Source organism: Rhipicephalus sanguineus, chromosome 10 (genome assembly GCF_013339695.2).
Source record: "Rhipicephalus sanguineus isolate Rsan-2018 chromosome 10, BIME_Rsan_1.4, whole genome shotgun sequence".
Lineage (NCBI taxonomy): Eukaryota > Metazoa > Arthropoda > Arachnida > Ixodida > Ixodidae > Rhipicephalus > Rhipicephalus sanguineus.
This window is the reverse complement of record NC_051185.1, coordinates 128565650-128582978: the sequence shown is the minus strand read 5'-3', so window position 1 is coordinate 128582978 and position 17329 is coordinate 128565650. Positions and strand designations below refer to the sequence as shown.

General features: G+C 46.7%; 1 protein-coding gene across 1 annotated transcript in view; it reads right to left on the bottom strand.

Moving 5' to 3' along the window:
* Positions 1-200: 200 nt before the first annotated feature.
* Positions 201-17329, bottom strand: part of LOC119406731 (uncharacterized) — an 80000-nt gene continuing 62871 nt past the window's right edge. The window contains exon 5 of the mRNA XM_037673463.2: positions 201-325. Coding sequence (XP_037529391.1) covers positions 201-325 — 125 coding nt within the window. The remainder of the gene's footprint in view (positions 326-17329) is intronic.

The following is a 17329-nucleotide window of genomic DNA, read 5'->3' as shown; positions in this document are numbered from 1 at the left end:
CGTTGAAAGGCATTCACTGCACTGTCGCACCGTTTCCTCGATCACCTTGTCGATTCCTGGCCACCATGCGTAGCTCCTTGTGCACTTCTTCATGGCTACCATGCCTCGGTGACGAGCGTGCAGAAGTGCCAGAACGTGGAATCGTGCTGTGCTCGGTACGACCACCCGTGATCCAAGTGTGAGGCACTCGCGATGCAGTGCTAGTGCGGTCGCTCGTCGTCGGTAAGGAACGAAGTCATCTCGAGTGAGTTTCTCCACTGTGCCATCTGCACTGTCTTGTACAACCTCTGCAGGATGCTGTCTTGTTGTGTCAGACGTGCTATCTCTGTTGCAGTGAACGGAGGTCTCGTCAAAGCTTCAAACAATAGTACGTTTTTCATTTCACTTTATTCGTTTCCCTTAATTACACTGTAAATGGTAAAGCAAAATAAGAAAGAAGGCCATACAAACATATTTGTGGCACAACATATGCAAGCAGGAGGAGAATGTTGTATGCAATCAGAAAGTGAACGTTCAGTTTTGCCTCACATGCTTGCCTAGAAATGTGGCCGCAACCTTCAACTAATAACGAATGCTCTGAACTTTCCAGTGACGTGACATTTTGTTTGTGCTGTTCACGTAGGAAGTAAATGTTTGGTTTTCGAACAATTATGGAATTCCATCCCGAGAGCTTCGCGTCTCAAAGGGCACACTTGAGCCATCACTTCAAGGACACTTGCACGATGTATTGCTTAGAGCATTTTGCTTCCAGTTGGGCATTCAGACCCTGTCTAGGAGCCACAGGGGAAGCTCTGTCAAATACCCACGTGACGTGCGACAACCTCACTTTGAAATTCATATATTTTTTTATTCAATTATCTAAAGCATTCTTCCACAGAGCATGATATCAATTCATTGGATCATGGCCACGGTAGCTGTGTTGTAGTGAATTAAACTTGGGTTGTAGTGCATATTAAACATTCACAGGCAATCAAAATTAACCTGCAGTGTTCCACTATGGCATGCCTCAGAATCAAATTGGTTTTGGCAGGTAAAGTGGCATAACACTGCCATCGAAGAACATCAGTGAAACGCAGGAAACAAAAAAAAATGCAATGTCCATAGAGTGAGGGCCACACATCGCGCCATCATCTAATTGCAAGGCACTGCTATGACAACCTGCACCGAACTTTTATGTCAAAGGTTACTGTTCCACTTGTATGTGCAGGTTCACCCACTGATAGACCGGTTAGAGTGAAACTCAAAGTTTGCGATGGGTGCTATCCTATTTCCTGGATGGGAAAGCAGTGACATGTTGCACTGTTTCATAATGAAGTTCTTAAGCTGTTTGTCATGCATGTGCTGGTCATTCAGGGTCGACTAATCTCGCGACAGAAAGGGATTTGGTTGCGCCACAAAGATTCGCGTTCCCTTTAAAAGCACATGGAGCTGTTCTGAAGTGCATCAGTGCACAGGTTTCGATAGCAGTTTGAGAAGGACGAAGTGAAAACCAGGGGCGTAGCCAAGTGGGAGGGGGTTGACCCCCCCCCCCCCCCGAAATGTTTCAATTTTGCTTGTGTGTATATACATGCAGATACAAACATGCAAAGTGGAAACACACAAACATACATAAAATACGGCTGAACCCTCCCCCCCGCGAAAGAAATTTCTGGATACGCCCCTGGTGACAACGGTGGCATAATGACTACAGCTTGACAGGACAGTGGTACTATGAAACTAGCATGCAAATGAGCCACCAGCTGTCATAAGCATTGGTTGTTGTAAAAAAGCTAGCGTGATAAACACTGACTGCATCTATATTTAGAATGCTATTCACATGCTTGGATAGTCATCATAGGTACCCTCTCCATAAGGTTGCGGTTTGGCAGCTACGTTATAATTAAGGCTCTGTGTTTTCGGAGTTTATTTTTTGGGAGGAAATTTGGCGTTTAGCGGACATTATTTCACGGAAACCTCAAATTCTCCGAAATTCGGTGTTTAATTTTGCAATATAAGTTATTGCAATCTGTTCTTATTAATTTTATTTGCAATGAAAACGCGTTGCATTGTTGCTGATAATCATGTTCCTCCATGCTGTAATTTTTTCCCACTTCCTGTTCATTTACCCTGTTAATAAGGCAGTTGATGTGCACTGTTGTAAACTCGCCAAAGTGTACTGCAGGGGGGGGGGGGGGCAGGAGCTAGTCAAGCTGCTTCTCATCTTTTTCTCCCAGCCTCCCTCATCTTCTCGATGAAAAATGAAGAACCTATTATTATTATTCTCAATACTCCGAAATCTTAGATGAAATGAACGAAAACATGCGAACACACTAAGTGTATTTTAGATGTCTGGTAGGTTTAACTGCACAAACACATATACATACATGCACAAATACTTGAATACAAAACACATACGTTTGTTCATATTGCAACCTTAAAGCTTATTGTAATAGACGCAAGCATATTTTACGAGGTTGCTGCCGCTGATGGAGGTTTACTCATTTCGATTGGTGATCCTCAGCTTTGAAAATGCCCTTTGAATGCTGAAAATGCCCTTTTAAAATCAGGAGTTTATCGGATAAATCCGAATTGTCAAAAATTTTACCGGCGGGTGTTTATTGCAACAAGAGCAGCTATAGGGGCTAGTTGGTTGTACATCTTGGGGGTAATCGTGCTTTTTTAACGTACAGGAACTGACTGATTACACCACAAACACAGAGCGCAGACTAACAACTGTTTTATTTCCAGATGTTTCCGTCACATATATACACAAAGGATGGCATTGCAAAAACCTGAGGCAAGATACGAAAACTCACTGGGCATACGCATGATAAAAGTTAGGTTGTTTTTATAAAATGAATTTCTTTTGAGGAAAGATTATTGGATGGTACTCTGATACAATCGTCGGTATGTGCATGTGTCATCACATCATCATCATCATCATCATCATCAGCCTGTCTACGCCCACTGCAGGGCAAAGGCCTCTCCCATGTTCCGCCAATCAACTCAGCCATGTGCTTTCTGCTGCCACGTTATACCTACAAACTTCTTAATCTACCCACCTAATTTTCTGTCTCCCCCTCACGCGTTTGCCATCTCTTCGAATCCAGTCAGTTACCCTTAATGAGCACCGGTTATCCTGCCGACGTGCTACGTGCCCGGCCCATATCCATTTCTTCTTCTTGATTTCAACTATGATATCCTTAACCCCCGCTTGTTCCCTGACCCACTCTGCTCTCTTCCTGTCTCTTAAGGCTACGCCTATCATTTTCCTTTCCATCGCTTGCTGCGTCGTTCTCAATTTAGGTTGAACCCTCTTTGTAAGTCTCCAGGTTTCTGCTCCGTAGGTAAGTACCGCTAAGATGCAGCTGTTATATACCTTCCTCTTGAGGGATAGTGGTAGACTACCATTCATGATTTGATAATGCTTGCCGAATGAGCCCCATCCCATCCTTATTCTTCTAGTTATTTCACTCTCATGGCTCGGCTCCACGGTTACTACCTGTTCTAAGTAGACGTACTCCCTTACAACTTCCAGTGTCTCGCCACCTATCGCAAAGCGCTGTTCTCTGCCAAGATTGTTCCACATTACTTTAGTTTTATGCATATTAATTTTCAGACCTACTCTTCTACTTTCAGTATCCAGTTCAGTAATCATGAGCTGTAATTCGTCTCCCGCGTTACCCATCAATGCAATGTCGTCAGCGAATCGCAGGTTACTCAGATACTCTCCATTAACTCTTATCCCTAATTCTTTCCAATCTAGGGCCCTGAAAACCTCCTGTAAAGACGCGGTGAATAGCATTGGAGAGATCGTGTCTCCCTGCCGTACGCCATTCTTTATTGGGATTCTGTCGCTTTTTCTATGGAGGACTACAGTGGCTGTGGATCCGCTGTAGATTTATTCCATTATGTTTATATAGGCTTCGTCGATGCCCTGATTCCGCAGTGCCTGCATGACTGCTGATGTCTCCACCGAGTCAAATGCCTTCTCGTAATCTATGAAGGCTTTGTATAGGGGTTGGTTGTATTCCGCGCATTTCTCTATCACCTGATTGATAGTATGAATATGGTCTATTGTTGAGAAGCCTGTACGAAATCCTGCCTGGTCTCTTGGTTGATTGAACTCTAATGTCGTATTAATTCTGTTAGCAATTACTTTTGTAAATAGCTTTTAGACAACGGATCATCATATAAGATTCCGCTATTACTCATTCCAAATTATCATGAACCTGTGACAAAATTGTGCTTTTTTCCAAAAGCAGCGCACATTTGCACCACGATACATGTGTTGCTAGATTGTCCAGGTGCGCGATTAGCTGACAATTATTTCGATGCTCTCTTAATGGTTCATTGAATCAGTTCCTGTACTTTAAAAAAGCGGGATTAACCCCAAGAGTGCTTATTGGATTTTTTCAGATTTATCCGAAAATACGGAGCCCTAGTTATGATGGAGCAAAGGAAAAATGCATAAAATGGAGATTACTTGCATTGCAGTGCCTGTTAGAAGCCCCCAAGTAGTCACAAATAATAAAGATCTCCCCCTACGATGTTTCCTCATAATAAAGCAGTTTTGGCATGTAAAATGTTGAAGTTAAAATTTTTGTTTAGACGCCATAGATGAGCTCAGTCAAAATTTTTCTTTTGTGCATATGCTTCTTTATGTCACATTGTGCATCATTGCTGTGGTACTTAAACAAGCCATTCTATTTTTTGTTGAACGTGAAGTGCCTTCCAGCAGGTACTCTGCCACAACAGTTTTTGGGGGGTTGAGAGAAAAATGATCGGTTAGAAGGACAGAACAGCAGCTTCATCCGCCACGGTGGAACAGTGGTTATAGTTCTCGGCTGCTGAACTGAACGTCGCGAGTTTGAAACCAGCCGTGGCCATCGCTTTTGAACGGAGGCAGAATGCTAGAGGACCAGGTACTGTGCAATTTCATTGCATGTTAAAGAACACCAGGTGGTTGAAATTTGCAGAGCCTTCAACTACGGCGTGCCTCATAAACATAGCATGGTTTTGGCGTGTAAAAACCCAAATATTAGAATACCAGCTTCATGACTCTGAGAACAAAAACAAGTAAATGACATATTAGACAAAATAAACAAAACGAAGTGAAGCTGGACTAGGCATGTTACATGTAGGGCAGACAGTCGATGGGCAATTAGAATAATGCACTGGGTCGGAAACCAAAACAGTTCAAATTGCGGGTTTGATAACAAAGGAGAATGAATCGAAAAAAATTAACTGACATTTTATATAGCAACAGACGATTTTGCTTATGTACTGTTCTAAATTCTGTAAATGAGTTTATTCATTGAGCCTCAATAACCACTATTGTATGTTAATTTCATTGAATCCTCATGACCTTGAAGTTGCAGTGTGCCTGCACATGAACATAGCGCTTTATTGAGTTCTGACTATCGTTTGCATTTGACTGTGCACGCGTGGAAGAGTTGGGGAATATTATTTCAATTAGCGAAGGTTCACAAAAGTAACTGTTTTGCAAAGAACTGATTTATTACTTTATGAGGTCACAGAAGACTGTGGTGTTTTCTTGCACATAGTAACAGTCAATGTGGCATTTGCATTTAATTTTTTGTATTCGAGTCACTTGCTGCATACCCCAAGTTATCTATTTATATCGCTGTCACAGTGTTGCACACTCGTTGTGAAGAACTATGCACGCGTTGTATGCACGGACCCTTCCTAAATAGTTTGTAAGATATTGTCACGGGCGGAGAAGGGCAGCGAATGACGACGACGAAGTGCTGGGTGGAACGCGCTTGGACTGCGACAGCGTTGTACGCTTTTGCTGTTAAATATACCATGTGGATATAGTTTCTTCCCCGTAACATCTTTGGTGGAAGGTGCGGGGTACGACTCGCTATACAGCACCAGGAACTGGATCTTCGCAGCGGACGGCGCGTTGCAGCTACCACGATGACGGACCAAGCGACCCAGTGTGAACAAGATCCGTCAGGCCCACAGCCGATCGTTGTGGTGCAGCCCCGTGATCCTGGCACATTCAACGGCACACGCGGCGTGGACGTCGACGACTGGCTGGCTCTATATGAGCGCGTCAGCAGCAGCAACCACTGGGACCCAACGCTGATGCTGGCAAACATCCTCTTCTACTTTCGTGGCACTGCAAAACTCTGGTACGAGACGCATGAAAAAGAGTTGACAAGTTGGGACGTCTGCAAGCAGAAATTGCGCGACTTATTCGGGAAACCTATTGGACGACAAGTGGCCGCAAAGAAAGAGCTCGCAACTCGTGCCCAGACGGCCACAGAGCCATACATCGCTTATATACAGGACGTGTTGGCTTTGTGCCGCAAGGCAGACAAGGACATGGCTGAAGAGGACAAAGTCGGGCACATACTGAAAGGAATTGCCGATGATGCTTTCAATTTCCTGTTGTACAAGGATTGCTCGACGGTGGAGTCGGTCATAGCAGAATGTCGTCGCTTTGAACAGGCGAAAAGTAGGCGCATCATTCACCGGTTTCACCACCTTCCCAACACGGCAGATTAGTGGCCGCAGTTTTTCTTGATATAAAGGGCGCCTACGACAATGTCTTGCATTATGCCATCCTTGATGCGCTAGAGGATTTAGACATCGGCGGCCGAATATATGCATGGATCGTGAGTTACCTTAGTGGCCGTACCGTGTATATGTCGACGAACGACGGAGATACCGATCGTTATAATATTATCCGCGGAGTTCCCCAAGGGGGTGTTCTCAGTCCGACCCTCTTCAACATCACGTTGATTGGACTTGGTGCTGAACTTCCTGACACGGTGAAGGTTAGCACATATGCTGACGACATCTGCATATGGGCGTCTGGAGCTACACGTCCTCAATTGCGTGCCCGACTGCAACGTGCAGTTACCATCACAGCAAGGTACCTACGACGTCAAGGTCTCGCACTCTCAACTGAAAAATGCGCACTGCTAGCATTTACGCGCAAACAAATGACGAGGTACCCAATAATCGTGAATGGGACCGAGATTCCTACGGTAGCACAACACAAATTCCTTGGTGTCATCATCGACCGGAATCTATCGTGGTCTAAACACGTCGCTGCTATGAAGACAAAGCTGAAAAGTTTTGTCCACGTGGTTCGGTTCTTGGCAGGAGCAAGATGGGGTCCGCCGGAGGCTGCTCTCCTACAACTGTACCAATCTTTATTCGTAGGATACTTACGATACAGCATGCCCGTGCTCTCCAACATGAAACCTAGTTGTCTGCGCACGCTAGAAAGCATCCAAGCTCAAGGTTTGCGCACATGCTTGGGCCTGCCACGGTGCACATCAACCAATGGTACTATCGCCGAAGCTCGGGCTTGTCCCATGGATGTATATAGGCTCTGCGAGCCCCTTCGAGTCCATCTTCGCTTGCTGACCCGACACAGGCAACATCTCCTATCAGCACTCCCTGTTACCCACCCAGACTGCTGTTATTCTAGAGCTCTATCGCGGCACGAGAACATTATGCCATCAAGATTCTCTCCATCTATTCCTGTGACACCTCCGTGGGTTCTGCCTAGACCGCTTGTTAGGCTTCAGATACCTGGGATTACGAAGAAGTCCCTGGTACCATCTATCGGCCTAAAGCAACTTACCCTCCTGCACATTTATACAATGTATGGCGGTGCGGCACACGTATACACTGATGGATCTACCACCTCACGGGCTTCCGCCGCAGCCTTTGTCATTCCGCAAATGACCGTCGCTAGAAGTTTCAAGTTGGATCACAAGACCACTTCGACTGCTGCGGAACTTGTTGCTATTCGGGAAGCAATACGATTCATTTCCGCAGAGCCCGCTCGAAGATGGACGATATTCTGTGATGCCAAAGCTGCTCTCCAAACCATCGATTGCATCATGATACAAGGCCCGTATTATACCTTATCGAGAGAAATTGCTGAGCTTCTTGGCAATGCTATGAAAAATGGACATCATGTAGCATTCCAGTGGATACCTGCTCACTGTGGCGTGATGGGGAATGAAAAGGCTGACGCCGAAGCTAAAGCAGCTTTACATAATGCGCCGGAAGTGTGCATTGCGTTTTCGCGAGCAGACACTAACGCCTTACTTCGGCAAGTAATGCGCACCTACACTTCGGAGCACTGGAACAAACCAGAACGCCGGCACAAGCGGCTTCATAAATGGGACCCAGAAATGAAGTTTCGTATGCCTCACAAGCTGAAGCGAAATATGACATGCATCATTCACCGCATTCGTCTTGGTGTGGCATTCACAAGACGCTATGCCCACTTGATCGGCTGCAGTGACACAGGTCCCGATTGTGATCATTGTCGGATACCAGAGACACTTCAACATATATTTTGCGCCTGTCCAGCGTACGCACGAGAACGACAAAAACTGATCTCATCGATTGGGCAGTATCATAGTAGGCCTTTAACCGATGAGGTTGTGTTAGGTCCTTGGCCTGACGTCAGCAGCACAAGTGTGGTCGTAAAAGCAGTCGTAGCCTTCTTACAAGCCACTGGACTGGATGCACGTCTTTAGATTTGCCCCAGCGTCACGAACTATATTCTCATCTCCCTACCTTACCATCGTCATTCATCACTCTTTCGCTCCCCTGTCCCCCCTCCCCAGTGTAGAGTAGCAGGCCAGAGCAAACTATAGCTCAGGCCGACCTCTCTGCCTTTCTGTAAATAAATTCTCTCTCTCTCAACATGAGAAGGCGCTGCGGAGTCTGGCACGGTCTGGCCACACTGTGTAGCATGGCGGATTCACGGAGGTGCCCGCATCCGCTGTCTCTGACACAAACATTAACTTTTTTGCAATGTGACTGCAGTTCGCGATGTTTTGTAGAAGGGGACGGGTTGTCGATGCTTAACATCTCATTTTAGTAGGAACGAGTGGTCCTGCAAGCGCGAGTGGTGTGCTGGAAGTGGTGGCGTTGTGTGTGCAAACATCCGGCGTGACTGCGGACCCACACGAGATCCTCGTTCGAATCGCCGGTGTTTTCCGGGAGCCCCCCATCACTGAGGCGAAGTGCTCGCGCACAGCTGGACTGTCCGCGAAGTGCAAGCAAATTTCGGCTGTCTTGATCCACTGTTACAGGTAGGTGACCCGTGACTAGTTACATCGACGCGCATGGTAACGCAGAGCAAGCTCACTGCTTCATTGCTTTTGAAGCAAGGCTGGCATAACGTAACTGACCCTGCTCCGATTCCGAACTCGTTTTTTTCCTTTCCTCTAACGCAGTTCGCGCTTCATCATTCATCGTGTCCGACGCACAAAGAGCTGCTGCAGAGCAGCAGTTTGGGATAGCAATAGGGCCGATGAAAGGAGTCTCTTGCATTACACCGACACTGGCTTGGTACGGCGTTGTTTTTTAGCCGTCTTCGCTGGCATGGGACATCTGAAAAATAAAATGTTGAAGCTTTATGTGTCGATGTGTGTTGCATTTAGTTTTTCACAACAGAAACACAATGTTTTTAGGAAAAACAAAGGGCACTTGCAAGCAAATTAGGGTCATGTTTGGAGCGTTATGAAACATTGCACACCGAACGTAGCATCTGCAAGACACAGTTTAAAGTTGCTTCAGTAAGGTGACTTGTTGGGCGAGTTGGTTCATTCTTACGGTGGAATAGCGCAAATACCAAGACGAGAGAAGATGGGAGACGAACAAGCGCAGATGGGAGACGTTGCGCTTGTTCGTCTCCCATCTTCTCTCGTCTTGGTATTTGCGCTATTCCACCGTAAGTATTACAGTTGCTTGTAACACAATAAAACGATGAATGCTTATGACGCTGACGTCAGCAAAATCGAAATAATCTACATAACGCTACTTTAGGTACTAATACTGCACTTGTAGTACGGTGTACGCCAGCAAAAAGTGGATGCGGTTGGTTTTCCTTAACCTGCAAGGGCGAGTAAAATTGTCGCGAGGGTGGCGTGCATGTCACCAATTATTGTAATAAACCGGCTGAGTGAAATAGCAGCATCATATGGACACATTCGTACGTGATTGGAAGACAAATCCGTACTCGTGCGCGGAGATCTTTTTGAGTGCACTGCGAATTCGTCCGTGCCATGCAAGAGACTGCGCTTTCAATAAGTGCCAAGGTTACAATGATCGCTTCCCCGAACTTGCTGGTACGCCAGTAGTAAACACTGACTTCCTATACCCGTTCACGATGCGCGAGCGTTGTGCTGGAAAGTGCATAGGATGCCTTCCGGGTTGCCGCCACGTGTAGTGCAGAAGACGCGAACAACGCAGACACCATTCAAAGGTCGCACATGTGCTCGAACTGCGGCATGATACATGCAACAAATAGTCGCAAGTGTGCCCAATAGATGAAGTCCTCGTATTCCGGTTAACATTAAAAGAAAATAAGGTACAGCTCAATCGCAAGTGCAATGCACATGGCGCACCGAGACCTCGCAGTGCCACATTTGTTGACATATTTCAGGCGCCGCAGCGACATGTAAAGTCGCTAGATACAATGGTCATGTAATAGGTTCTAGTTCACAAGTTTACACTAGTGTCTCACCTGGAAACTTAACGTTGCTAAGCGCTGTGTCCTTGTCCTCTCACTCGTCTGTTGCCTGTTTTTTGCGCTGAACTACGTTATGACTCACCTGGAAAGAAGAAATCATCCCGTGGAAAATGCCGCGAGCAAACGGTCATCGTCGGCGTCACAGCCTTACCGATGCGAAGATTCGCCTCGGAAGGAAATGCATGAAAAGAAGTAGCGCTATACTTCCATCTCGCAGACACGCACTGAGGAACACAGCAGAACTGCTTGGCGGTTCGTTTTTTCTTTACTGGCGGCTCCATCTTACCACCCACGACTGCAGCCGATACGGTACTTATGGCGTCCGGACTGTTTTGGACCTCCGTGCGCTGTTTCCTCCCACTGCCGCTAGGTGCCGCATGAATTGCTGGAGTCGCATGAATTGCTGACTCTTGTGGTTGCTGCTAGAGGACGGACGTGTTTTTCGTGGGCTCCGGAATGACATCGTCAGATAAGTGCTTTTTTTTTTTTTGCATGATTCGAGCTTGTTTCTTTAGTTAAGCCACTAGATTGCAGCTTAATAGAGCTTACAACTTTGTGCTGTTGGTACAAAGTGGTGTGACAGTCGCTTCGGGTGTTTTTTTTTTAATATTTGTTTTTTTGGCCACCACGTGGCTGAAAGGTGCACAGGTGCTTTGAAGTGTAACATACTTGCGGAGTTTTGTGATATCATTTGGCTTTAAGTGTATCTAATCTGCCGCGTGAATGCTCTATAGCCATGGTCAAAAAGACCGTAAAGTGTTCAGGATGCGGAATGGGGCGGAAAATAGAGGTTTGTGAGGATGAGACGACAGAGAGAGCTGACGCCAAGTGTAAGCAATGCGAGTTAGAGGCGAAGATGGAAATAATGATGGCCGCCCAGAATGAGCTCAAGGTGAGAATCTCCGAGCTGGAGAAAGCGGTAGCGACAGAGCGGGAAAAAAACGATGGCTATGGCGGCAAGGCTTAAGTCAGCCGAGGAGGGATTGGCAAAGGTAGCCATGCCAGCAAAGGTAGCCATGCCAGCAAATGTAGCCACGGGGAACAGGGAAGCAGGCGACAGCGGGAAAAATGGGGCATCGACCCCCACAGTGGTAGGCGCGAAGGGGGAAACAGGTTTGGAAAAGACAGGTGCAAGAGACACAGGACCCACCTTCCGCGAAGTAGTCTTGGGAACGGGAGGGGACAAAACAGCAGTAGCACGCGCTAGTAACAGGTGCAGTGGCCAGGTGCGGGAGAGTCCACCAGAAAAGTCGGATCACGTGATAATCGCCGGGGACTCGAATTTAGCTACATGCGCAGAAGCAGTCAAGGAAAGGGTGAGAGGCGACAAACGAGTTTTAATAGGAAAGTTCCCGGGCCATAGGCTGGGATCAGTGATGAGACAAGCTAACGCAAAACTCGCAGCTAAGTCTAATGGACGTAACCTCGTGATAATCGCGGGAGGTCTAAACGACGTCTTGAGTAACGAATCAGCCGAACTAGGGACCACATTGGCGAAAGGGGTCGATGACATGCGCGCCATTTCCCCTCAGGTGCAGATAGTGGTATGCACAATACCGGAGGTACCGGTGCGTGACGGCAACCTGCAAAGAGCGGTTGTCGACGCAAACAAAGAGATATGGCAGATGAGTAGAGAGAAAGGCATTGAGGTAGTGGAAATAAACAGAGAGGTGCACAGGTGGGGTGGTTTTCGAAGAGACGGAATACACTTCGATAGGAGGCTTGGCCATGAGGTGGGTTGGCGTCTTGCAGGACGCGCAGTAGCTTTTTTGGGGGGCACGCGGGCCCTTCGGTGCCCATGGTAGCTTGTAATGAGCAAAACAACCAGGGGGACTCTTTGACAGGTAGTATAGCGAAAAAACAGACAAAAGGTAAAAGAAGGGAGAAGGCGCGTGTTGCAATTAGTTACATTAACATGCAGGGTGGCAAAAAAAAAAAAGGCAAAATGGTTAGAGATTGAGGGACAGTTAAACAAGGAACAGATAGGTGTTTATGCGGTTACAGAAACACACCTTAGAGACTTGGAAGAGCCACCACATATTGAAAATTATGTTTGGGAAGGATGTAACAGGATCACATCAGAAAGGAGAGGTGGGGGGGTTGGAATGCTAATTCATAGCAGAACAAAATGGGAGAGAGTGAAACAAACGTGTTCAGAGCACATGTGGGTTTCGGGCACAGTAGGCGGAAAGAAAACGTGGCTAGGTGTAGCTTACTTGTGGACAGGCAATAACTGCAGAGAAAAGAATCTGGAGATAGTGAAATGCATAAGCACCGATATTAAAGAATTTGGTCATGATGCCGAGATAATCCTTCTAGGGGACATGAACGCTCACATTCATGACCTTGACGGATATTCAGACACCAATGGCAAGTTATTGCTACATCTCTGCGAGCAACATAGTCTTGAGATAGTTAACGTGGGGCCTAAGTGTGAGGGGCAGATCACGTGGGAAGTCAGAAACAGGCAATCGAGCATTGATTACTGTCTCATGACAGAAGGAATATATGACAAACTTAGAGAGATGAGAATAGACGAAGAAGGCATTAACAGCTTGGGTAGTGATCATAAACGCATAATATTACAAATGGGATATAAAACTGAAAATAAGAACATAGAATCAAAGTTTGGCAGCTCGTATCTAAATGACAAACAAATAACAAATATAGCCGCAAGAGTCGAGGAAAAAGTAGACGAACTACCAGGCAAAGACTGGAAGTATAGTGAGCTGCTACATGTAATCACGAAAGAAATGGAAATAGAGAAGAAAACTATTTGTTGGAAAGGAAAGAAAAAGCCAAAAAGTTGGTGGAACAAAGAAATCCGGGAAGCGATCGAGATGCGACGTCAGGCATCACGGGAGCACAGACAGGCAAAAAAGGAGAAGCGGCCACAGGACGAAGTCAACCAAATATGGGAAATATATTTAGAGCAAAAATCCATTGTGCAGAAATTAGTCGAGGCAAAAATTAAAGGTGAAAGTGAACGCTGGATGACAGAGATTCGCGAAAAGAAGAAGGCCGCGCCTAGGATTTTTTGGAGCCACCTAAAAGCGCTGGGTAGGAAGTCTGTCACAATGCAACAACATATGGTAGATGAAGGAGGAAATAAATTGGAAGGATATGAAGCGCTAGGTTACATCCGAAAGACAACAGCCGATTCGTTTAAAAAGGTCCCCCAGGGGATTCCCCCGGTGAGTAAAAGTACGCAAAGGAGTGCAACCGAAGAAGATGTAGTACTAGAGAATTTCAATTGGAAGAAGGCCGAAGGAAAAATTCCTAAGCGCACTACTCCGGGCTTGGATGGGGTTCCCGTCAGCCTCATTAACGAACTCGGACATAACACTAAAGAAGCACTGCTGAAAGCCGTAGAAAAGTGCTTACAGGAGAGGGAAATACCAGACAGTTGGAGAAAAAGTAGAATGAACTTAATCTATAAAGGCAAGGGAGAAAAGGATAACATTCGCTCGTATAGACCGCTAACAATTACATCGGTGCTATACAGGTTGGCGATGCAGGCAGTAAAATTAAAAATAGAAGCGTGGGTAGAATAAAATGATATTTTGGGAGAACTTCAGAATGGATTTCGAATCGACAGGCGGTTAGACGATAATCTGTTTGTTCTTACCCAGTGTATAGAAATATCTAAAATAGAAAACAGGCCCTTATACGTAGCTTATCTAGATATCACCGGGGCGTATGACAACGTTAATCAGGAAATTTTGTGGGATATATTGAAGGAAGTGGGCATAGGTGACGACTGTGTACAGCTTTTGAGGGAAATATACCGAGGAAATACAGTTTGTATAGAATGGGAAGGAATAAGTAGCAAGGACAGCGTTGAAATTAGCAAGGGGCTGAGACAGGGATGCCCTTTGTCCCCGCTGTTATTCATGCTGTACATGGCGAGGATGGAAAAAGCGCTAGAAGGTAGCAACATTGGATTTAATTTGTCACACAAACAGGTCGGAGCGATGGTTGAGCAGAAGCTTCCAGGTCTATTTTATGCTGATGATATTGTCTTATTTGCGGACAGTCAAGATGATATACAGCGACTGGCAGATATATGCGGAAGGGAGTGTGAGGCTCTAGGACTAGGATTTAGTGCAACAAAATGTGGATTGATGGTATTCAATGATCACGGAGACCATACGGTATTAATACAGGGCCAAAAAATACCGAGGGTAAGCGAGTACAAGTACCTCGGAGTATGGGTAAATGAGGGGGATAGATATATGGAGGTACAAGAGAAAGCATCGGTAGCAAAGGGAAAGAGGAATGCTGCAATTATGAAGCACAGAGCTTTATGGGGATACAATAGGTACGAGGTGCTTCGAGGGCTGTGGAAGGGTGTGATGGTTCCGGGGCTTACATTTGGGAACTCAGTGGTGTGCATGAAGTCAGAGGTGCAATCAGGAATGGATGTAAATCAAAGGACGGTGGGCCGCCTCGCGTTGGGCGCTCACGGGAAGACGACAAATGAGGCGGTAAAGGGTGATGGACAGGTAAAGGGGATGGACAGGCTTTGAAGTGAGGGAAGCGCAGAGCAAAATGAGATTCGAAGAGAGGCTGAGGAAAATGAAGGAGAGTAGATGGGCAGAGAAGGTTTTCAGGTATTTGTATAGAAAAAGCGTTGACACGCAGTGGAGAAAAAGAACTAGGAGGCTCACCAGTAAATATACGGCTGGCAGTGCGGGCGATATGGCAACAAGGAGCGTTAAGCGGAAGGTCAGAGAGGCGGAGAGGACTTATTGGATGACAGCGATGGAAAAGAAGCCGGCTCTGAGTAACTACCGAATAGGAAAAAACGAAATAAGGAGGGAAAGGTTTTATGATAATTCAAGGGGAAGCGCTTTACTGTTTGAAGCAAGGTCGGGCTGCCTTAGAACGCGTAGTTATAAAGCGAGATTTAGTAACGAAGAAGAACAATGTACATGCTGCGGGGGAACTAAGGAAACGATGGAACATGTACTGATTGAATGTGGCGATATTCACCCAGGTATACGTGTGGGCACGAGTCTACATGAAGCCTTAGGTTTTAGGGACAACAATGGAAAGCTGAACACGTCCGCGATAGAAATAAGTAAGAGACGGTTAGAGTATTGGTGGCAGAAAAGTAGAGATAAAGAACAAAAATAAATAATGGGGGAAAAATAAGGTCATTCTGCCTTAAGAGGCAGAGATATGGACCGTGAATTTATATTTTTTGGTATAATAACATAGATTTAATCAATGTAGATAAGGTATTAGGCCAACATGAAACAAGGAAGTTTTATTTTTTATTTTTTTTTCTTCTTCGAGCCTGGTGGCAGACATGTCACCGCCCCGTTTTAAAGGGGACGCTCATAGCATCCATCCATCCATCGCGAATACCCACGCTACGTCAGCCACCAGCTCCGGAAAATTTCACCAGGATTGTCCGTAGGGAACTCGAGGCTATGGCACCCGTCATGCCTGGCGACAGCACTTCAGGAAACAACTTCGCTCCTGTTTCATTAATCCAGGCCGTGGTCCGCCAAGAGATTGCGAATATGGGCATTTCACCGACTTTCCGAAATGCTAGTTCTACTCCCGTCTCGGCTCCTCCAGTCGTTGCGGCTGCTACTTCGAACGCCACCTTCCCGCCCCGACGAAACCCGGCCGAATGGCGTACACCTGATGATCGGCCCATATGTTTCACATGCCATCGGATAGGACACATAGCCCGCCATTGCCGCAGCCGTTGGACCTCATCACCTCGCCCAAGCTTCAACAATTGGGGTTCCCGCTCCGAACGTGTGCCATATGCCCCGTCCTTCCGCGCTGAGACAAGTGCGGACCGTTTTTCGGAACACCGGACCTCGCCATCGCCCCAGCGCCGTCAGTCCCGCTGGCCCCAACCTCACCGTTCTCGGTCTCCTTTTGACCGCCACTCGGGAAACTAGCCGGTGCAGCCCCTGGAGGTGACGCTGCATGCACGACTTGGACTGCAAATCCTCTCGTTACTCCTGACAAGCGATGCAACCTTCTTGACATTCTCGTTGATGGTATACCTGTCACTGCTCTCATTGATACTGGTGCACAAATATCTGTCATGAGCTCAGACCTCCGCCGCCGCCTCCAAAAAGTTCTAACGCCCGCGATTACATCTACCGTCCGTATAGCCGATGGGAGTACTCCTGCTGTGCTTGGAATGTGCACTGCACGCATCACCATTTCTGATCATCACACTTCAGTTCTGTCTTCTGTACTCGAAAATTGCCCTCATGATCTCATCCTTGGCATCGACTTTCTCTCCACGCACGCTGCCCTTATGACTGCTCAGCAGGACTTCTCCGGCTGGAACTCCCTTCGTTCTCAGATACCACCCCTGCCGGTCCATCCCGTCTCCGCTCTCTCGAGTTTCTTCGACTTCCGCCGCAAGCCGCCGTTCAAGTCCAGCTCTCGCCATTCCCACCAGTACCTGATGGTGATTATGTTGCTTTCCCGATTCCTGACCTCGCCATGACGCGCAATGTCGCGCTCCCCAACACGGTGGTGACAGTTACAGACAATCGAACTTCGTTTCCTATACTCAATTTTGGCTTCTCGGCGCAAGTTCTTCCTCGCGGGATGTCACTTGCACATCTGACACCACTGGCCGACCATACAGTTTCCACCTTGTCCCTAGAATCGCCACCCGATTTGACCCTAGACTCACCATCCTTGTGCGACCACTTCACGCCAATGATATCCGACGAGCTCACTTCTGAACAAGTCTCTGCTCTAGCTCTGCCGCCTCCTCGTTTCCTACGAGGACATCTTCGACTTCGGCGACCGCAATTTGGGACA